This window comes from Indicator indicator, chromosome 12, assembly GCF_027791375.1.
Source record: "Indicator indicator isolate 239-I01 chromosome 12, UM_Iind_1.1, whole genome shotgun sequence".
Classification (NCBI taxonomy): Eukaryota; Metazoa; Chordata; class Aves; order Piciformes; family Indicatoridae; genus Indicator; species Indicator indicator.
In genome coordinates, this window is record NC_072021.1 from 8,635,880 (window position 1) to 8,658,865 (window position 22,986).

The 22,986-nt window shown below is 48.4% G+C and overlaps 1 protein-coding gene across 1 annotated transcript; it reads right to left on the minus strand.

The window, feature by feature from the left end:
* Window positions 1-1,176: 1,176 nt before the first annotated feature.
* On the minus strand, window positions 1,177-21,568 carry RNF19A (ring finger protein 19A, RBR E3 ubiquitin protein ligase). Its single transcript, XM_054385309.1, has 9 exons — window positions 20,863-21,568; window positions 15,103-15,311; window positions 13,044-13,188; window positions 12,346-12,508; window positions 8,276-8,390; window positions 6,107-6,268; window positions 5,321-5,534; window positions 3,788-3,931; window positions 1,177-3,084 (listed from the first exon to the last, which is right to left on the minus strand). Exons 1-9 carry the CDS (start codon window positions 21,477-21,479, stop codon window positions 2,403-2,405), a joined length of 2,451 nt encoding a protein of 816 aa, XP_054241284.1. The 5' UTR covers window positions 21,480-21,568; the 3' UTR covers window positions 1,177-2,402.
* Between the last annotated feature and the right edge of the window lie 1,418 nt (window positions 21,569-22,986).

Below are 22,986 nucleotides of genomic sequence, written 5' to 3' on the forward strand. Positions count from 1 at the left end.
ACAACAGGGCATGAAGAATGTTGTTAAAATGAAAAGGTCTCTCAGGTCTATGCTAATTTAAAAAAATAAAGCTTTTTTTTCTCTTGAAAAGTACAATTATGGCTTCTCTTTCTGGTTCTACACTCCTTAGGCTTAGACTTCTGACAGAGGAGTATGAGCTTTGTCTTGGAGTGCCTCTTGCTTCCTGCACTACAAGTGATGGGTTTGGGGTTTAAATGTCTTCTTTTTTATGAGGCGGCCAGAGATCTGTGGCTTCGACAGATCTGTCCCTCATCTACTCCATGCATAGCCAGTTGTACTTGGCCACCACAATGCCAGCTTCATTCTTCACTCTCCTACTGTTAAGTTTGATCATGTCTTAGGTATCAGCCTGGAGGCAGGCAAGGGCAGCCCTTGCAGTCCCTGCTGTGCACTTCCACAGAATCATTTCAGTTGACAAAGATCTTTATGATCCAACTCTACCAACTTGCCCACGTCTCCTGCCCTGTGGGTTCCACAGTGTGTGCAGGAGCAGCGGGGAGCTGGCAGTAGGGGCAGAAGGGTTATGCAGGAGCTTGGCACACAGTTGTCAGGCTCAGAGCCTGGCACCCTTGCTCTGAGATGCTGCCACACAGCTGAGGAGCAGTAGGACAGGTTTGCATCATTCAAGATCAGACTGGATGTGGCTTCTAGTCGGAGATGTCCCTGCTGACTGCAGGGGGATGGACTGGATGACCTTTGAGGGTCCCTTCCCACCTGATGCAATTTGTGAAGCTAGATCAGCAGCTAGCATCTTACAGGGATGAGAAAGCTCCTTCTGGGAACACAGAGGGGTTTAGGGAGCTAAGAGCAGCAGAGTGAAGAAGGCAGCAGCCGGAGTCAGTACTTGGACATTTATTTCAGATATGCAGTTTACAGGCAGGGTGTTGAGCAAATCTACAAACACTGCCCCCAGCATGCCCCAAGAACAGAACTGGCACTAGTGTTGTAAGCACACCACTGAAACTGGTGAGGAGTCATGGGACAGCACTGCAGCTCATGGCATTTTCTTCTCATCCAACCAAACGCCCATAGTAGCACCATAATGGCAATACATGAAACACAGGACAGAACATTGCTAACTGCTATGCTGATAGTCACAGTGGGGGAGGGTCACTTTTTTCATTTTAGTGAATTACATAGCAAAAAAAAAAAAAAAAAAAGTTAACAGTGCAGGGGCCTTGGCCAGCTGCAGCTGTGCTCAGCTTGTGCTCAGCTGTACAGATTCCATATGCCAAAGGAAAACCAAAGCCCAGCATATTTGGAACCCATCTTTGCAGTTGGGCAGTCATTGCACTGCATCTGATTCTGGGACTGAAGCTGTGCACGTCTGGCAGAGATGTCACATCCTCTAAAGCCTGAGTGAGTCTTTGGTAGGCTAATATTTTTTTATTGTTCTACATGTATCTACCACAGTCATTTGATTCCCTAGAATGTTCTTCTGTGATCTGAGGTGGCCAAGGAGGACGTTCTGAAAGCATTACACTAACATCCTCAAGCGACCAGGCACTTCAAACCCAGTCTTTCCAAAGGCACCAAGAATTGATGGGGCACCCTCCTGCTGCCCTAACGACAGGTGACTGCAGCTGCCTTTCTGCAGTGCTACCCCTCACTGGATGGCTGCTGTGCATGTTTCACACACCAGAGAGTAGTCTTACCTGCTGCATGGTTGCATGAATACATAAGTAACCCCACTGCTCTTCACAGGTGACACCTCCATTCCACCCTGTACTAAGAACTAATTTCTTCTCTCTCAAAACAATGGTAAATGTCATAACCTTACTCGGTGTGCGCACACACACAGGCCTCTGACACAGGCTACAGCCACCTGAAGCTCCACAGCTCACTCCACATGCACTCGAGAGTGTGTCCAGTTATCAAACAACATCACCATTACCAACACTCACTGTTGCAATCTCTTTGTATAGGTCTCTGCAAAACTTTTGCTTCCCTTAAATATGAGTTCACACAAGAATGGTTTGAAGTCACTAATGCTCAGCTAACATCCACTTATCCCAAGCCCCTGTTTTTCAAAGGAACAGTGCAGGACATTTTACCCCTTTCAGCATTTAACATGTGAAGAATTTTACCAGTTTTTCTCTAAATACACCAAATAGATGCTTTCAAGCAAAGTTGTGGCAAAAATACAAAACAAGGGCATATCTGCACCGCTGTAATGCACTTGGTTAAAGCCTTCCTGTCTCTGCACACAGGTCCAATTCCACGTCAAGTGTTTTGCCTTACCAGACAAGGAGATATAAAATGCAGTTGTATCAAAACCTTGCTTCTGCTGGTCACCTAAGCTTAGGGAAGGCGCAGGTACTTCAGCCAGCTTTCAGACAGGTTTCTTTAGTGGTAAATACATTTCTGCAGCACTTACAGGCTTAGATTTCAGTCTGAACAGCAGTGCTCAGTTCCACAGCATGGTGTGAGTGGTTGTTGTTTGTTTCTTTCAGTGTTTCCCCAGCACCTAAATCTACATCTATGGAAGACGCATGGTTAATGCTCTCCTCAGCAATGTAACTCAGCTGTGGAACATCAGTGCTCGGTGCTGTGGGAACAGGCACAGGGACTCCACTCAGCTGTGGAGAGTTCTCCAAGCGATCGTTTTCCACCTCCGGGAGCACGCTGACCACGGCAAAGCGCGAGTGGTAGTCGCTGGAGCCGTGGCTGCAGGAGGTTTTCATGCTCTCCATATCCGAGCAGCTGAACTCCGAGAAGTGACTCGAGTGAGAGTCTGCTACCGAGGGAATGCTGTCACTGAGAGAGGGGGAGTCAAACTCACTGGAGTTGGTGCTTTGCTGCTCCAGCAGCTGGGCGTCCATGTCCTCTCGGGTCTCGTTTATCTTCATGCTGCTCTTCTTCCGCAGCTTCCCTTTGCATTTCTTCCCTGCTGTTGCGTCTTTGGACCACTTGGTGGCGCTGGATTTACCCTCTGGCAAGCAGGAGCCGGCGTTGCCGCGGCCCGCGGCGCTGCCGTCGTCCACGCTGCTGCTGCCGCTGTGGTGTCGGAACTTGGCTGGCTTCGACTCGATGTCCACCTGCACTTCCATGCTGTTGCCTTCCCTAGAACAAGAACGAGTCTGCGAGTGTGAGCCGTCACAGAATCACAGAAAAGCTTCAGCCAGAAGAGACCTCCAAGATCATCAAGTCCAACCTTCAACCCAATGCCACCATGGCCACTAAACCATGTCCGCAAGTGCCATGGCCACACCTTATTTGAACACCTCCAAGGATGGGGACTCCACCACCTCCCTCCAGTGCCTGACCACTCTTGCAGTCAAGAAATTCTTCCTATCTTAATTTGAAGACTGATTTTCCAAACCTCACCATGCCTCCTTTCTGGACAGTCAGAAATTCAACCTTAACCACAGCTGTGATGGTAAAATGTAGATTCCCTTCCTGCCCTTAGACAATTAAGGAAAAACCTCCAGGAAAAGACACTTGTGCTAAAAATTGAAGAGCAAGACAACCTCCAGCTGCACAGCAGTCATCTAAGGCAAGCCAGCTAAGGGAGCACAATAAACTCCTGCTGCTTTCCAAGGTACACAGCAAAAGAAACTTTGAGGTGTAACTTGTTTTACGCAAGTTAAATGTTTCATCAAATGAACAGCCAAAGAAAACCAAAGTCTGAAAGACAAAACATTTCACTCAGCTACAACCATGTTCTTACTCTTTGGAAATAAGCTTGGCAGTTACAAGACTAACCACTCAAGTAGAGCAGATGAGGCATGCTTAGAGTGTCACCTTTTCAATCCCTTTCTCTTACCTGTCCAGAGGGATGTAGGAGTTCAGAATGGATCCTGCCATTGCTTTGGTACTGGCATTGTCGCTAACTGTTCCCAAACTAACCGTGCCAGATTCTCCACTCAGGCTGTAGCGTTCCTTCTGCACATCTGCTTGGACTTCCAGTCTAAGGGAGAAAAAGTACAAATTCAAGTTGCAAACCCTGCTGCTAGAGTTCAGGCACACTCACTGGACATCAGGGTCAGCCTGTGGAGTTTCTCCAACAGCCAGCAGCGAGTGGAGTTCATTGCCTACTCCAGTCTAGATGTGCACATTTACTCTACTGAAACAGGTTCTCTTCCCATGTCTAAAATTACTGGGATTTTAAGTAACACACCACAGAACAACAAAACCCACAGCAAACCCCCAAAACTCACTCCAAAGCAATACCAGACTCGTTTCCCAGCACAGCCACATGTTTGGTAACCAGAGTTTCTGGATTCTTCCCTCCCTGAGACTCGCAAGGACAGTTTGCAGGCACAGCTACAACTCTTTGCAGTTGGGGCGCTGTGCTCTACAGATGCAAAAACAACCAGAGGGCTGCCCAGGTTCAAGACATGGCAGCTCCAGGGCTTCTGCAGCTGCAGAATTATTACTAATCAAACACCAGGCAGAGAACTGTGTTCCCTGCTCTGCTTCCTATTGCACTGTGATCAGCTGCAACAAGAGCAATAGTAACCTGAGCAATCTTAGCTGGGATGAGCAGGTAAGGCAGAAGTCAAACCAGAAACATTTTGCCAAGTGCCTCCTTGATCTGTGTTCTGCCAGGGAACTGCAAGGGCTTTGGTCTGTTTTCCACTCTCAGCTCTGTCAAGAACAAGTACACCTCCCTCAGTAGGCACATCTTCAAAGCCTGTCCCAGCACAAGGGAACTCTTGAAACTCTCCTGCTCTTACTGTATACAGCCTGAACTTCTGAATTACTCAAGGAAAAGAGCAGTTTTAGCACCTGATTTAAGGAGCAAATTCCACCCTGAACTCTCTATGTTCTTTCCAGACAGTCCCTTTCTCTCCAGGGTGCAGGCAAGCAAACAGTAAGGCCCCAATTAACAGAAGGCACTGAACATGGAAGTGACAAGAAGTTACCAGCTTGGCAAGCCCAGGTGCCAGGCTCCCTCCCTTCCCTGCCTGAGTGCACTTTGAACCCACACTCCACCCATGTGCTAGAAGGCTCAGCTTAGTACTTGTAGACTATTGAACAAGTCAGCAGTTCTGATTTAAGGGTGAACAGGCCTGGGTTAGACACGAGGTATGACATTCTGACTGCAGGCCAGAGGCTGCTCTCTGGGGAAGAAGCAGAACAAGGTCTCAGGTCCCACTTACCCTGGGAAAAAAAAATCCAACTTCTTCTTTGAGGATTGTGTATGGCAGGAAGGCTGTCAGAGATGGACTGTCTCTATCTCCCAGAGACAGCTCCTTTTAATGGGAACCAAGTACAAAAATAACCTAAACTCAACCAATAGCAGCAGCCCTGGCTCTGAGCAGGCCCCTCACCTGCCCCAGCAGTTCCCCCTCACCTGTTGAAGCAGTTAACCATTGCACTCCCCGAGAGGCTCCCTGTTATGCTGGCCCCAGCCAGGGCCATGGTGCTGGCGGTCTCGCTGAGGTTGTCTCGAATGGCTCCAATCCTGTCCATGTGGCTGCCACTCGCACTCAAGCTGCCAGTCAGTCCTCCAACACTTCCCTCCCCTATGCTAGGGTTGTGCCGTGCCTCTGCTACTGAAGTGGTGTCTGGGCAGAGACAAAGAAGCCTTGTCAGTTATGGCAGCACAACTCTGTGGTTCCCAGAATGTGACCATGGAAACCTTTCCTGAAACTATGCTGAGGGCAAGGATTGGTAACACACACAGAAAGAGAACTGTCCCCAAACAAAAGAGACCTTGTAGTTGCTGTCATGGTTACACCTCACATCACATGCCAGAGGACAGGTAACATGGAGAGAGGGAACACAGAGCCTGTCACAAAGGATACTTCCCTGTCATTACAAAATAAAGATCAGATCAGCCTCCAGTTGCCCCATGGGCAGGTGAAGAGGCCAGCTAGTTTCCACACACCAGGCCTCTCACAAAGCAGCAGCACTGTTATTTTTCAAAACTTCTCCTGTGCACAGACTTGCATCTGGGCAAGCAAACTCCAGTGCTGGTATGACAACACCACAGGGACCCAGAGGAGCTGCCCTCAGCTGTAAGGGGGCTTTGGGCACCCAACAGAGGTCCTGCAAGGCACTAGTCAAGGCTCTAAAGCCACCAAACGGACGTTACAAAGGCCACCTTTAGACAAAAGGAAACAAAGAATGTTCTTACCTACAGCTGCATTTGTTCCCCCAACGTTGATGTCATTTTCATCATCAAACTCTATCCTGACCCCTTTCCCGTTGCCCGCCGACACCCCGCAGCCGCCGCTGCGGCACAGCGAGATGGGCACCACGCCGTAGACGTAAGCCAGCATGATGGGGACGCCAATGCCTGCAGAGGAAAGCAGCTGTCAGCACGTGGCACTGGGGCAGCACACAGCTACTGCACAAGGACTGAACGCTGCACACTTGAGAGAAATCAGGAAGGAGCAAAATTAAGAACTCTTGGTAAATGTCTGAGGTGAGGGCACCACGGGCTGGCAGCAGGCAGAGCTGTCCTCCACCAGCACCAGCAGGCAGAGGAGCTTAATGCTTGAGGAATTCACACCTCAGGCACATCCATAACATCTTTCACAAACAAAAGGGAAGGGCTTTGAAGGTTCATGTAAGCTCCTTTGGGGGCTGTAATAATGTTCCACCTGAGAAACAGAAGCAGATTCATTCCAAATGTAATTCAAGGAACATGTTAGAGCCTCTGCTAATTTAATAAGGGGCTTGGTTTGGCACCCACTGAAGTCAGACAGGGCTTTGCTGGCCATTAACAGGACATAAGATTATTATTACTCTGGGATCTTCCATGTTTCCTGGATCACAGTGATTCCATTCAAAAATGTTAATGACAGAAGTCTTCCTTAAAATAAACAGTTCTGTGGAGCAGGGTGGCAGGAATTCAGAGCAGAGAGCCAAAGGAACCGTGGGCTGAAGTGCACCCAGAGGTACACGCACATCCATCCCACCACTTCCAGCAGACTGTGACAGTTACTCCCTTGGCACAAGAATGAAAGCACTGCATGGCTTTGCTGATGGATGTACACAAAAGGCACAGAAAAATGGCAGGCTGAGAACATGGCAAGCTGGCACCTTCTGAACAGGGCAGGATATAGGTGTAGACCTCCTTGGTCTGACCAAAGGGGGTTCCAGGTACAGGAAGGCTCTTTCACCAGGAATTCCTCAGCATTCAGGAAGGCAATCCATGTTCTGAAGGTCATCATTTTACAAGCCATGCAGAGCCCTGAGGCTGCAGGCCATGTGTTGATGACATGAGCAAAACCACCACAAAACAAAACCCAGGCACTGGCCAGGAATAAAGAACAGCTGTAAAGCAGGAGGTAAAGCAGACCTATATGAAACCATCCATGAGACTTCATGTCCCACTACCTGCTTAGCAGGCATCTGACACCACAGCTACATGAGAACAAAACAAGGTAGAGAGCCAGCAGACAGCTTCGTGCCGGCATAGAGCACGTGCAGAGGGGTTCCTCTGCTGTTAAGCAGCAGTTTAAAGCCACAGCTTCACAGCCACTTTAAATCATCAGCTGCTAAAAGTGGCCCTGTCTCTGCCCGAGGCCACTCATTGCCTCTCTGAGCACCACTCCTAGCACAAGGGGGAACACCACAGGGGAGTGGATCAGGGGACTGAGCCAGCTCTAACTAAGTGCTGGTTTTTAACCTGCATCAGTTATCCATGGCAGCTTTGTAGCTGTAAAGATGCCTGTTCTGCAACAAAGGAGGAGCAAGGCAGTGCTGGGCAAGTCTGCTCCTTCCAAAAAGATCAGGGTTTGCTTACAGTGATCCTGAAATCCCACGGTAAGGGGAGACAAGTATTCTGAAGTACAGTTGGATTTTCCTCCAGAGCTATCCTCAACAATCCCTGAGAGCCAGAATGGGATAGAACTCCAACCAGCTCCCAGAGCAGGACAAACAGCCAAGTCAGCCAGTCTGACACTTCATGTGGCAGTGGTTTTCAGTTCCATGTTGAGCACAGTTTGGTACACAGTTACTTGAGCAGGAATAGGCTCTGCGGCAACATTTTTTTTTCTTGGTCATTCATTTAACAAAACCACCTTGAAATACTTCAGTTTTAAAAACCAGATATGGCAATGTGCAAGCTTCCATTTGGAAAATAAAAATGACTTTGAATTCTTCACTTTGATGCAGCACTTCTTGAAGCACTGCTCTACCTCTGCTCTGCCCCAGTAAATGCACAGCCTCAGCCCCCTCGCTGCCTCAGTTCCTTCACCAGGAAAAGGAACCTGCAGGACTCCTCAGCTGGTTTGCTAAGTGCTGACAGAGCTCCGGTTGCCAGGTGCTGGCAGTACACAAAATAGTATTTGCTTACCTACAGTTACTGCAGCTACAACTGGAGAGACAATTACAGACAAGGTCACACCACCTGCTATAGCCAGGTTTCGCTTGTGCTTGGAGATGTCTTTGCCTTCATAGCGGTTGTGAATCTCGAGGGAAGAAGAGAAGAGAGGGGTTTAGAGCATGATCGTTATCAGTAATACACCGAAACTGACAGACTCTGGAATCCTTCCCTCTAGAGAGCCCATATTCTGTGTCATGATTTACTCCTTATCTGGAAGGAAGGAAAATATATACACTTCTTAAAGCAAGAGGTCTTCTCCCCCAACAGCTAAGCATCTACTGCCAACCTTGAGTCAGAAGAGCTGAGCCACTCAGCAGCTTTTGTGTTTAATCATTGTTCTAGCTTACATGGCTGGGAAAAACAGACAAGCTTCAGGATCAAAGAATTCCCACATCAACCTGACACCTATTCCCAGCCATCCTTCCCCTGAACAATGCAGAGTGAAACCTTCACAGCTTATTAGATCTGTGGAAACACAGCCAGGAAAGTCTTGTAGTAAGGCAGCCTGGGAGGAGGGAAGAGCAAGAACTCCATTGCTCTGACACCCTCATGACAAGTTGTTGAGACAGGAAATATTTTAGCAAACCTGCTATTGTGTACAGGGGAATCAAGTAACCCAAACACTGACTGATGGTTCCAGTCTGCAGTAACTCTGAAAGGGTACTGCCTCAAACTCACCTGCTGCCAATGCCAAATGAACCTAAAAGGCCTTCAAATACCACTGCTTTAGAGACATCTCTTGCTTTGCGTTTCATTTCTCTCTAGGCACCTCAGCTGCCACCATTCTTGGTTAGGATGCAACTACACAACAGCAACAGGATACTACCTCAAAAGCTGTCATGAGGCTACATTACTCCTCACTGCTAAGCAGCAGCACAAGAGAGTACTGAGGATAAAACCCCAACATTGTTACATCCATATACAAACAGAATGACAAAAGATGAGCTGCAAGTTGTCAGATGTTGTGTTTTCTAAACTAAAACCTCAAGGAGAGATCTGGTGGGGCCATTCTCGTTTTGGAGCACACAAAGTATCTGCATTTGTTCAGGCAGGACAGGCGAGGAAAGGACAAGAGTAGACACTGCACTTTGTGCAACAAGAATTCATTTGCTGGCTCACAAAAGATCATGGAGCAAGGAAGCACCTGAATGTGGGTTAAAGAAACATGGATACCTATGGACTGAAATGATAAAACTGACCATGCACACTGTCACAGCACCAGTGTGTAAGAATCACAAGCTGGGGAGGATCAGGTTTCCTGGGGCTCTCTGCAATTATTGGGATGATCTCAAAGCCTTGACTTTTAGTGTTAAGGGTGATTTTTACTGAAACAAAACGCAAACAACAAAGCTATGTGTACAGGCTCCTGGATTCCTTAAAGCAACAACAAGGCATGGAAGGGACTGATTGAAAACATCCAGTTAGAAGGTTTGACTGGAAGGAACAACTATGAAATAAATGACTTCAGAATGCTGAGTAAGGAATAAAAAATACTCAAATAAAATAGTAGGCCAGGAGGAAAGATTTCAATATATGCAGAGGACTGGTAGGTTATGAGCCTAGTGTCTATAAAAAGAGAGGACCAGCAGTTCCTTAAGCACAAGCATGAACTCTGCCAACACAGAAGACAGACAGAATGTTGTAAGAGAATAACGAAGCTTCCTTCTCTGAAGCAGCAGCAGAAAATAGAAAGTAGGTCAGACTGCTATGAATGGGTACAAAGGAACAGCATGAGGGTGTTAGGACAAAACCAGAGAGGTTAAAGAGAGGAGACAAAAAGCAAGGGACAAAGTCATCAAGAAATAATCCTACAAGTACACTGCTAGTAAGAGGCAGAGCAAAATGGATCAGTTTGCTATTTAACAAAAAGGCCAAGAGCCAGCAGGTGAAACTAGAGGTGTGCTCCATTTTCTTCCCTTCAGTTGTCACTAAAGATCAACTGTGAGCCAGGGGACTGGGGACAAAGGAATAAGGTCTGTAGGAAAACAGCAGGTTAGAATGCACTCACATGGTCTGATCTGAAACACATCTCAGCAGGCCCAATTCCAGAGCCACTAATAATAATGATTTCTGAAAACCTGGAAGCTGTAGCCACTGAAGAAATTCAGAAATAAAGAAGCCACAGTGGGGTTTTTATTTTTCAAGTAGAGTTCATGTCAGTTTAATTTTCTTGTGTGACAACTGGCCTTGAGGAGGGAGAGAAGTAGATGCCACACACTGACTTGTCAGCTTCCTGTAAAACTGAGTGAAAACAGCCCACTTGTCACTGAGTGGGGTTTTAATCCCCAAATTGAAACTCTTCACTCTCTACCTTTCCAAGACACATGACCTGGAGCCAAGAGTATTCAAGGATTCCATTAACCTGGAAGATGGAAGGAAAGGATGTGTGTGTTGAATTTCAGGCCAGCACAATCTGGCACAGTTGCAATGCTAGAATACAAACCAGTCTTGAGAAGCTGAAAACAAATGGCCTGAAATGACTAAGATGCAGCTCAATGGCAGTGAGTGCCAGGCTTCCCTTAGGAAAAGGCTAATTGCCTAAAACACCAGCATGGTGGGGAAGGGGATGTGCTTTAGAGTCCACAAAATGCAAAGAGCATGTTGTGGAGAACTGGCAGTGCCAGGCACAGGATCACCCCTTCACTTATCCAGGCAGTAGGAATGCTTCAGCTCCATTGCTGTATACAAGCTGGGCAAAACCAAAGGTGGGATGAACAACTGGAAAGAACTCCAGAAGAGGAGATGAGAACCAGAGGTCTGGACACAGTTTATCAAGGAAAATGGGAGTGCCAGGTGTGTTCAGAGAGATAGGAAGTGGACTTAAAAAATGAAATGTGTAATGGACTGCTGCAAAGCAAAGGATTCATATGCCAGCTGAAGATAGGTCATTAAAAACATAGTGTAGGAGGAGAATTTACACTGATGTGAGAAAAGGAGGCTTGAAGAGCCTGTGGAACCTCATCAGCAGGTGTTGTGAAGAGGAGTGCAAGCATGTGACAGCGGTCAAGGAGCAATGGCCTTGAGCCATGGGATGCTGTGGAAACTCTCCTGAGCCTGCCCCACAGAAAATTCCCAAGACTTCACCAGCAATGTGTGAAAGGTACTCAGTGAGGAGGGACTATGCCAACAATCTAACAAGAAAAGCAAAACACACAATATTCATCTGAAACAGATAGATGCTGCTTTCTGCCTCTTAGCATGACTGCATGGGACCAAGGAAAAGCAGAGTTGTCAAAAGCACCTGCAGCAGAAGGCAGGAGTGCTTTCTGGGAGGCAAAAGATGAAACAATGCAGTGGGAAGAGCTGCATCTCTCGACACTGTCTAGCAGCAACAGCTCACATGAGAGAGAAACAGTCTGCTCCATAGAAATGTGTCTCTGCCACTCACTGTGAGAATCCACCCAGATAAAAGCAGAACAAACAGTTCTTCCAGTGATGCCACCCAGGGCATGCAGCTGAACACTGAGCAGCTGCTGAACTAAGCCATCATTTCCAAAAGATATGGGTAACTTACTCCCTTACCCTCAATTTTGTTCTGTGTTCCTTGCAATTTGCCATTTACTTTACAGTAAAAACCTTTCTAAAGGGAATACATCAACTGCCTAACAATGATCACATCCATTCCTAATCCATCCCCACAAACAGTGTGTGTGCACAAACCTATACCAGCAGAATTCTACACTGAAACATTGGTAATGATCTGCTTTTAAAAAAAAAAAAATAAATCTTTTTGCCTGCCTTCTCCTCTAAATATTGTTTAATCCTAAGGAAGACCTGAGGTTAAAAACCAGTGATTTTGAAAGTGTGTGAGAGCTTCCACGGCAAGATGCAGGAACTGGAAATTGTTTGGTGCTTTGCTCTGCCTGTTTCAAGAGGAAGAACATCCCTAACTCCACTGCTGCTCCTTGCTGTGCAAGTGAAACAAAGATCCTCTTGCCAGCTGAGGGCTGGCTCGGCTGAAGGGAGGCAGCTGTGGCACCCAAGCCATACAAGGCAGGAGGCAGGACCTGAAGCGCGGTAGGAACTAGAGCACACCTTACCTTCCGTCCCACATAGACAGGGATTCCAATGATCATGGCAGGAATAGCAATGCCAGCTATTAAGGCAATTCCTACAGGAGCTCCAACAAGTGTCCCTAGTTGCCACAGGATTTTCTTCTTACGGCTCCAGGGCTTCTTCCCCCAAAATGTGCAACCTGATGGGCTTTGAAGGAAGAAAGAAAACGGTGAAGGAATTGTAAATCATTCACCACAACTATGCAGCACTGAACTGTTCTCTAGTTCCAGATGTCACAGACACCAAATCACAGTCACCATTTAGTCAGATTTTGTTCCCTTTACAGCAGAAAGAGCAGCATATTGCAGAGCACCACAGGCCAGTCTGTGCTTCAACCAGTAGCTTACACAGAGCCTTTCTATTCCTTACTACAAAGACTACAGCAGTAGTAAGATACAGTAAAAATAGCAGCTATGTGCACCTGACACTTCATTTCTTGTCCTAAGCACACATTGCATGCATGAAACTGAGAGAGGTGTTTTACAGGAGAAAGTAACAAAGGGGTTACTGGGTTACTTAAATACAGATATCCAAAACTAACAGCTCTCAGCTATGGATGCTTCAGCTGTGATTCTCTAGGCCAACAGGAAGAAAGGCAAACTTACACCACCCAGAATTGACCTCCATATACTTTAGAAAACAAAACTACCAACCACAGAGAGTTTTTTCTTCTTAAATGTACCTTAAATAATGTAAATCTGAGATCTCTTTCATACACAGCCAGCAGAATTCACAGCCACAGACAGCACAGGTCATATGATTGCAGCTTCCATCGTTCATTTTTATGATGTAAGCAGCACAGCGTGGGCATGGCTTTATGTCATCAGCTGTTCAAAAAGGAAGGGTAAGATCAGATCAGCTCCTTAGACAAGGAGATTTAATCCAAACACAGACATGCATTTGGGAAAGTGGCTGAGAACCATTAGCTGAGAAATGGAAGAAGTTTGCTTTACCAATCTTGATTTGGCAATAACTCAAAAGCTGTTTGTAAACCTTGGAGATGTGAAGCTGATGAGAAGGCATTAGTTCACATTCAGGTAGCTGAGTGGTTAATGCCTGCACTCCTTCCGGGGTTTCCTGAATCTCAGTGCAGCCTCTCCCAGCTGGCTATTAAATATCTGTGTTAGCACAGGGCTGCCAGTGTGCTCTCTGTAAATATAATCCTCTTTGGCAGTTCATGCCTTTACAAATCATGTACTTCAATGTTCAACCTCCACTTTGTTATTTCTTCTTCTTATCTAAATCCATCTTCCCTTCCACATTAAGTGCATTTCCTTGATGTCACCAACATGAAATTGAGTCCTTTCCACAGCCCTAATTAATACACACTCACTCCCCAGGGGAAAAAAAACCCTACTGTCTATAAAAAATAATTCTGGAGGCTCTCCTAGTTCCCAAGTCAAACATTGCAAAATGCAGAGTGGCTCTGGCTCTGTCAGGAATCACCAAGGGGTCACTGAGGCACAGTGCAGTACTGGCACAGCCACAGTTGTGATCTTTGTTCCTTCACAAGACTGGTGAGCATCTGTATTTTGGGACAAGATATTTACTCACAGCAGCAGAAATAACTTGCAGGAGTTCAGCACCTCTGTTCTACCAGGCAGGACAAAGGAAAAAGAGGAGTTGTAATTGGTACAAAGAACATTCAGAAGAGGTGCAGACCCAGCAGCAGCATCTCTGCCAACTGCAGAGCAGAAGGACAGTGAGTAGCTGAAAGGATGCACTTCCCAGATGGGAACAAAAGCACACCCCACAGGATGGGAACTACATTGAGCTAATTCTGACAGCATGGCAAGAAAGATCCACAGCTGTTCATGCTGGAGCACCTAAAAGGGGCAAGGAATGGAGCTGGCATGCTACTTTATTTGAAGTTTACATTTTATTTGAAAATTAGAGCAAGATGCCAATGTTAAAGACAAGAGGGAGTGCCTTGTTGAAATGAGTCAGCAGCACAGACAACAAGTGAGAGCCTCCCAAGTCTAGGGCTGGATTGGAGAATGGCAGTTCTAGAAGCACATCCAAGGTGCAAGAGACACTTTTCTACTGTCTACCTTGTTGGGTCAGGCAGACACAAAAGCTGCCAAACAGACCAGAGCTTGGGGAGACCTGGAGCCAATTCTTATCAATAGCAAACTGGATTCTTGCTCCACAAAACACTCCTCTGAATGTATCCTTTTTGGGGAGGGTTACAAACTCCTTTGATTTTGTGATAAAATTTTGTACTTTCTGGTAGCCAAGATAGATGAGCATTTTACTGAAAAAGAGAAATTAGGGCTAACAAACAGACGTCAACACCACAGCCAGCAGACTAACAGGCTCTCTGGAAAACAGAAAATCAGTGGCTTTGAGTCTCATTATTGAGAGCTTTTATTATCAGCAGCCTTGGGAAATTCACCTTCAGTGGTGGAAATAAACCTGTAAGTGCCACTACTAGTGCAGTCAGCCTGCCAAACACAAAGAAGAATGCTTTGCAGCAAGTTCCTCTGACCTCACACTTTCCAGGTACAAAGAAAGAATTTAAAAATGGTGACAAGTGTAAGACTGAAGGAGGTGCTGTGCTCACAGAGTGCTTCAAATGGTAACATTGAACATTTGAATTCCAACTTAAAACTGTGAATTTTGTTTTTAAGACACAGCAGCTGTAACTGCCGTACTACTGCCCAGGTCTCTCCTTTCCAGAGTCCTTTAGCACCAAGGTACTGAAGTCTGTTTCACAGACACAAAGCCCCCACCCTGAGTACCTGCTGCTCCAGACTCCTGGCTGTAGCTAATGGATGAAGAACGAATTGTTCTCAGGCGCAGGCTCTGAGCTCTCTCCTGGCGAGCAGCATCGCAGGTCTGGTTTGGATGCCAAATCTGCTTACAGTGGTAGCAGAACTCAGTTCCACAGCCCTCTCGTCCACAGGTAAGCTTGGGACAGCTGGCACATCCAAAAGCAATCACAGCATACCTTGAATGAACAAAAGGGGCAAAAGAGAATTCTGTTAATGGAAACTGCTCCTGCCTAGAGACTGAAGCAGAGCAGCTGAAGCAGGTACAAGAGCAGGGCACATCAGGAGCTGACAGCAGGTGGCCAGCACAGGCTCCTTACCACCTCCTTTCACAACTCTGTCACTGTTGCATTAGATGAAGACTGTAGAGGAATGCTTCAATTACATTTTCCATGATTTTATGCAAGAGCTTTCTTTCAAATAGAAAACAATACCAGGTGCAGTGGTATGAACACTTAAAGCAGATGTATTGCTCTGTTGCTCCCCTTGGATGAACTTCACTAGGTTTAGAAATGCAGCAGGGATTAAATTCATGGCTGTTCAAATGAAGGTAGTTTGATTTTAACAGACTAAATTGTTTATTTTTACCCCCCTCCCAATTTACAGCAGTTGCATAGACAAATGCAAAATATTCTTCACTGGGAATGATACTAAAAAAGTTATTCCCACTCCTATGTAACTGAAATTTTAGCTACTTTGGAGCAGCCAGATCTAAAGCTCTGTAAGGTTCATGTCAATCCTGTTCCTTTCATTAGTGGTTAAAACAGCAGGTTTGGTGTTCTCCCTCCAAGAAGCTCTGCACACAACTAAGACTTTTCAACCTGTACTTTATAGGTGATGCAGTGAAAATAGAAACCTGACACATGCTTTGCTGCTTAAAATATTGCTTATTTTCCAAGGAAAAATAACTGCTGGACTCTTCTGTACTGCTGCCAAGTTAATCAGCTCTATTTCCCCACTTGACACAACTGGAGAGGTAGCTGCTTCGCAGGTACAGAAGAGACTGGTCCAAATGCTGCTTGAACATGCAGTATTAGATCCCAGACTGGCTAACTTTATACCAAACAACCTGAAGAGCAGACTGCAGAGTGAAGGATCATTTTATATCCTGCCTCCCACTGCTAGTCAAGAACAGGTCCCCATTTGGGACAGATGCCTTGGCATACCTTCAGAAAGGAACTTTGTAGGACAAAGCAAGCCTCGGTTCAAACTGTACAAGAGGGCAGGTTGAAGTTCAACATTTTGCATTCATTTCTAAGGGTGATGTGAAAGCCAAAAGTTCCTCTCAGGCTGAGAGAAGGGACAAGCAACCAAATCCCAAGTAATAAGGAGTAAAACAAAACCCACAGGCAAAGATCAATGAACTGAAGAAAGGCTGGGCAGTGAGAAAAGGAGAGAAGCATTTGCACTCTTTTGCACAACCTATTTTTTACTCAACAAAGATAGAATCTAGGAATTGCTGCTGTCCTCTACTAATGCCAAGAATACAAACTCAGCAAAGCCATCTAATAATTCAGACAACAAAGGCAGAATGCATTTGGAATACTGATTCCTGAGCCTTGTTAAAACGGCATCAGAAAACTGATGTGAAGAAACAGAACCTCAAAAAGTCAGTCTGGAACAAAACCCAAGATACTTCCTCACCCATGCTCCTTCCCCTGGGAAGTATCATTTCTTTTCCAGTGTCTGCTGCCAAGCCACTGCAGCTAGGCTGCAGCTGCTCTGCAGTTCTACACCATTTCAGGTAACAACGTTCAGGATGCATTTCAGTGTGCAACAAAAGCCAAGGATGAAGCAGTCCAGGGGCAGAGTGGTGTGGACCATTTCTGGCATTAGAATCCTTTAGTGCCAAAGACACCACAGCTTATGGGCAGCTCGTCCAGGGCATGACTACTACAACAGGTTCTCCTCCAAACTTATCCATTGCTCTCTTGTGGGGAAGACCATGAATTTCTCCACTGGGACAGGAGAAGTAATAATACACCTAATACAGGAGGTAATGTGGATTGAAGATCTCTTTGGTTCCAGTTTTACCATCTCTAGAACCTGCTTCTATCCCAGAGTGAAAGACAGCTGGAAGAGAGCTATTTACCTCACTATTCTTTGTTGTTTCCCAAGAAATCAGGGGCCCACAACAGAAAAAAAACAACATTGTAACAGCTGCTCAGCGTTCCCTCCCTCTTCTTCCTTCTCACTGTCTCCTACAAGATCAGAGCTTTTATAATTACTTGCTCTTTATCTGGTCCTGACCTTCCTGCAAGTGTGATGTCCAAAGTGCATCCCCTCACCCCGTCAGAGGGCCCAAGAAGCTTTCACCTTTCCAGGCCCTGCAGTTGGTCAACACTAGCAAATTGTCAGTGCAAGTATGAAAGCAAACCTGTTTTCCAGATGTGTTTCTTCACATATTTACATGTGAAAGCCCCCCAAGCATGAAGCCCCTGAGCATTCATGTTGGAATATTTTATCTACCTAACAGTCCTATTTTGATGCTTCTCCAACAGTCTGCCTTTCCTTCTTTCTACCTTTTGCTCATCTGTGAGGCTTTGAAAGAGATGTCATCTTCTAGGAGTTCAGTGTGCACTGCACATTTGGATCACAGTCACAGCTACAACCTTTAGCAAACAATGTCTACAACAGCAACCTGCTGAACACAGGCACTGAGGCACCACCAGCAGAGCAGCAGGAGGAGCTGCTCAGTAGTGTGCAGCCTGCTCCTGTGAGGATTCAGGACTGCAGAACTGCTGTTAAAGCAATGGTCAAATTCACATCCTTCAGATAATAAGTAGGAACAAGCTGATTATTATCTGACATCAGAATCCTGTTGATAGGCTGCCAGTAGTGCCTCAGACAGCCACAAGACAGAACATATCTGGAGCTGGAGAGGTCTTGTTATGGGAAAAAAAATAAAATAACTTTCAGTCATTTGTCACAGTTACAAACCCCCAAATCCCCATTCCTCCTTAAAGAGAACTGAAAATGTGGTGACTACTTTTAATTTAGTCCATTTATTAGTCTGAACTTTGCTCCATTGCCTTGGCAGTGCAATATTTGAATTTTCCTTGCCTGCTGTCATGAACTTTATTGGTAGGTGGCTGCTATGTGTCTACATTGCTGAAATTCCCTGCGTGCAGCAAAAAAAAAAAAAATCCTGCCTGAAGAGTTTTCTTTTGGCGAGTGGGTTGTGGCTTGGGTTTGTTTTGTGTTGCCTTGGTTCAGAGAGAATTCTGCCCTTTGCTCACTCCCCCAACATGTAACAAAGTCACGCAATGGCCCTCTCCAGAGGCAGGATGCTGTGAGCAGTGCCTGGCTGTGCTCTCACTGCTGCAGGCACAGGCAGCAGAACACCACAACCAGGAGTGGGTGCCTGTCATAGGATCATGGGATGTTAGGGCTTGGAAGGGACCTTCGAAGATTAGCAAGTCCAACTATGGTCCAAGAGCAGGACCATAGAATCCAGCACAGGTCACACAGGAACACATCCAGATAGCTCTTGAAAGTCTCCAGAGAAGGAGACTCCACACCCTCCCTGAGCAGCCTGTTCCAGTGCTCTGTAACCCTCACAGTGAAGAAGTTCCTCATGTTGAGGTAGAGCCTCCTGTGCTGTAGTTTCTATCCATTACCCTTTGTCCTGTCACAGGGTGCAGCTGAGCAGAGCCTGTCCCCTCCCTCTTGACACCCAGCCCTATGATTTTATAAACATTTATTAAATCCTCCTCAGTCTTCTCTTCTGCAGACTGAAAAAAACCCAGGGCTGTCAGCCTCTCCTCAACAGGGCAGTGCTCCAGCCCCAGGCTGTGCTGTCAGGCAGCAGTACACTTACCCACAGTCTGCAGCAGGCTGCTGCGGGCATTGCCCAGCTGTGCTGTCACTGCTGCAGGCACAGGCACAGCCAGCAGGCCACATACCCACAGTCTGGAGCGGGTGCCTGTCCAGAGGCAGGCTGCTGTGGGCATTGCCCGGCTGTGCTGTCACTGCTGCAGGCACAGCCAGCAGGCCACATACCCACAGTCTGGAGCGGGTGCCAGTCCAGAGGCAGGCTGCTGTGGGCATTGCCCGGCTGTGCTGTCACTGCTGCAGGCACAGGCACAGCCAGCAGGCCACATACCCACAGTCTGGAGCGGGTGCCAGTCCAGAGGCAGGCTGCTGTGGGCATTGCCTGGCTGTGCTGTCACTGCTGCAGGCACAGCCAAGCAGGCCACATACCCACAGTCTGGAGCGGGTGCCAGTCCAGAGGCAGGCTGCTGTGGGCATTGCCCAGCTGTGCTGTCACTGCTGCAGGCACAGGCACAGCCAGCAGGCCACATACCCACAGTCTGGAGCGGGTGCCAGTCCAGAGGCAGGCTGCTGTGGGCATTGCCCGGCTGTGCTGTCACTGCTGCAGGCACAGGCACAGCCAGCAGGCCACATACCCACAGTCTGGAGCGGGTGCCAGTCCAGAGGCAGGCTGCTGTGGGCATTGCCCGGCTGTGCTGTCACTGCTGCAGGCACAGGCACAGCCAGCAGGCCACATACCCACAGTCTGGAGCGGGTGCCAGTCCAGAGGCAGGCTGCTGTGGGCATTGCCCGGCTGTGCTGTCACTGCTGCAGGCACAGGCACAGCCAGCAGGCCACATACCCACAGTCTGGAGCGGGTGCCAGTCCAGAGGCAGGCTGCTGTGGGCATTGCCCGGCTGTGCTGTCACTGCTGCAGGCACAGGCACAGCCAGCAGGCCACATACCCACAGTCTGGAGCGGGTGCCAGTCCAGAGGCAGGCTGCTGTGGGCATTGCCCGGCTGTGCTGTCACTGCTGCAGGCACAGGCACAGCCAGCAGGCCACATACCCACAGTCTGGAGCGGGTGCCAGTCCAGAGGCAGGCTGCTGTGGGCATTGCCCGGCTGTGCTGTCACTGCTGCAGGCACAGGCACAGCCAGCAGGCCACATACCCACAGTCTGGAGCGGGTGCTAGTCCAGAGGCAGGCTGCTGTGGGCATTGCCCGGCTGTGCTGTCACTGCTGCAGGCACAGGCACAGCCAGCAGGCCACATACCCACAGTCTGGAGCGGGTGCCAGTCCAGAGGCAGGCTGCTGTGGGCATTGCCCGGCTGTGCTGTCACTGCTGCAGGCACAGGCACAGCCAGCAGGCCACATACCCACAGTCTGGAGCGGGTGCCAGTCCAGAGGCAGGCTGCTGTGGGCATTGCCCGGCTGTGCTGTCACTGCTGCAGGCACAGGCACAGCCAGCAGGCCACATACCCACGGTCTGGAGCGGGTGCCAGTCCAGAGGCAGGCTGCTGTGGGCATTGCCCGGCTGTGCTGTCACTGCTGCAGGCACAGGCACAGCCAGCAGGCCACATACCCACGGTCTGGAGCGGGTGCCAGTCCAGAGGCAGGCTGCTGTGGGCATTGCCCGGCTGTGCTGTCACTGCTGCAGGCACAGGCACAGCCAGCAGGCCACATACCCACGGTCTGGAGCGGGTGCCTGTCCAGAGGCAGGCTGCTGTGGGCATTGCCCAGCTGTGCTGTCACTGCTGCAGGCACAGCCAGCAGGCCACATACCCACGGTCTGGAGTGGGTGCCTGTCCAGAGGCAGGCTGCTGTGGGCATTGCCCGGCTGTGCTGTCACTGCTGCAGGCACAGCCAGCAGGCCACATACCCACGGTCTGGAGCGGGTGCCTGTCCAGAGGCAGGCTGCTGCGGGCATTGCCCGGCTGTGCTGTCACTGCTGCAGGCACAGCCAGCAGGCCACCTACCCGCAGTCCGGAGCGGGGCACCAGCGGCAGTCGGGGTCGGCCACCAGCCAGCGGCGCAGCATGAACTCCTCGTACTTCTCCATCAGGACGTCGTCGCTGAGGATCAGGCGGATGTCGTGGGGATTGAAGCGCTCCGAGCACTCCGGGCAGCTGATGTTCACCCTGCTCTCCGAGATCTCTATGCGCAGGTACTGCCGCAGGCAGTCCACGCAGGAGCGGTGGTGGCACGTTATGATCTCAGGGAACCTGTCCTTGGAGTGCCGCAGCAGGCACAGGGGGCACTCCAGGAAGTCCCCGCTGGGCTTGCTGCTGGAGACGGTGCCGTTGTCGGAGGAGGTGCAGGTGGAGAAGACGGAGTTCTTGTCCGTGCACATCTCGGAGTGGATGCTCTCGATGCTGGCGATGCCATCCACGCCCCCGTTCAAATCCCTCGACTTGCGCTTGGTGTCTTTCTTCCTGCGGAAGAGAGAGCCCAGGGAAATCCTTCTCTTCTTGGGGGCCTTCTTGACTGAGGGCAAGCTCACTGAGGAGGCCGAAGACTGCAGGTCCCGGTCGGAGCCCATCTGCCGGTGCAAACTCATGGCGAGGCCACTCACCAGAAGGGGGTCAGATTTCATAGGCAGCCCTAAGCATGGCTCAGCATCAAAGCAGCAGAGTCAGAGGCCATGGGCATACTGTGGAATCCAGTTTGATAGTCTTCATGCAGACAGCTCAGACCTGTCTGCTTCCAGCAAAGCCTTCAGAGGAGCTCCCTGTGTCAGGAGGCAAGGGGAGATGAAAAAAAGCTAGGTTAGAATCACAACCCTCACTGAAAGATCACAGCACTCTAGTGATCTGTTATTCATATTACCACCAACTTCTCACCACCTGACCCCGAAATTCTGTCAGCTGCTTCTATCCTTCTCATTTTAACAAGCCTGAGATCACTCTGTGGTCAAGGAATGGTCAAGGAACATCTTTGTTACACTCAGGCAGCTCTTCACTGCCCTGCTCCCTGAGTGTGTGTGAAGGAACTACCATAGCCCGAGGTGACAACTCAGTAAAGGCAGGAAGCACAGGAACAGCCTTTCAGCATTGCAGATTTCCCTGTTTTCCCTGCCTCACCTTTTCCACACGTGGTAATTAAACACACACGATGCCTTTAACCAAATGCCATGGTTCTGTGTGGCTTTTGAATCCATTTAGACTGCCAGCAGAAAGGAAGTCACCGTGGCTAAACAACTCCAAATTTTCTCAAAGCCTAAGAGTTCTCAGAGAGGGATCTAGCTGCATGTTTATGTTAGGCACCTGAATATTTCAGGAAGCAGAGCTGCAGAGCAAGTGACAGCCAACAGTGTCTTGCTCTTCAACTTGCATATTGCAACTGAAACAAGGACTAGAGTTAAGGTGGTATTTGAATTTTTCATGATATTGACTTGTATTTATAAATAAATAGTCCCCCCCCAAAAAACAACCCCAGGTTCCCAGCACATATCCCACCTCAACTGCCCCCTCTGTACAAGATTTCGTCCTGTGCCCTGCTGCTTAGCTGACTGGCCCCAAGAGGAGACAGCAACAGCTGGTTTCCTATTTCCTTCCAACAGCAGGCAGCTGCTATAGGTGGCAGATCACCTCCAACCAACCATGCTAACTTCACCCAAACAAGCATATCTTCCCACTTCTTGGAAGCTTGCCTGTACAAGAGGAATTTTTCTAACTCTCAGTGACCTGCTTCTGCAGCAGCAGAATGAGAAGGCATTGCTTAAGTGACACAGGTGGTGCGTGTCTGGACACAACTAATGGTGGCACCACTGCTTTCCTGGTGTCTCCCAGCTTACCTCCCAGAATGGTGCACCCGATTTCTGTAATTTTGCCACAGAATGGTAAAGTCAGAAACTGGATACTAAAAATAAGTCAAAAGGCAGAAAAAAGGAACGTCAAGGGACACTACTGCTGCCACAAAACCGATTTCTAACTGACACTTTTAGTATGGAGCAGAGGAGGGCAAAACACACCAGTGAGGTGAGTGGCTCCATTTACCAGAGCACAGGCAGCCTGTGCACCAGCCAACAGCCAGCTGTGTGCTGTTTGTCTCTGGGATGGCATCGCAGAGACCGCTGGGTCAAGACTAGGAAGCTTCAGAGG

What these genes read in the sequence shown, in the direction of transcription:
- RNF19A (XM_054385309.1), bottom strand. Translation starts at nt 21,479, where the DNA reads ATGAAATCTGACCCCCTTCTGGTGAGTGGCCTCGCCATGAGTTTGCAC. An exon ending in TGCCCCGCTCCGGACTGCGG is followed by an intron (nt 15,312 to 20,862) that starts GTAGGTGGCCTG and finishes TGTTCATTCAAG; the next exon opens with GTATGCTGTGATTGCTTTTG. An exon ending in TGTAGCTGCAGTAACTGTAG is followed by an intron (nt 6,269 to 8,275) that starts GTAAGCAAATAC and finishes TTTCCTCTGCAG; the next exon opens with GCATTGGCGTCCCCATCATG.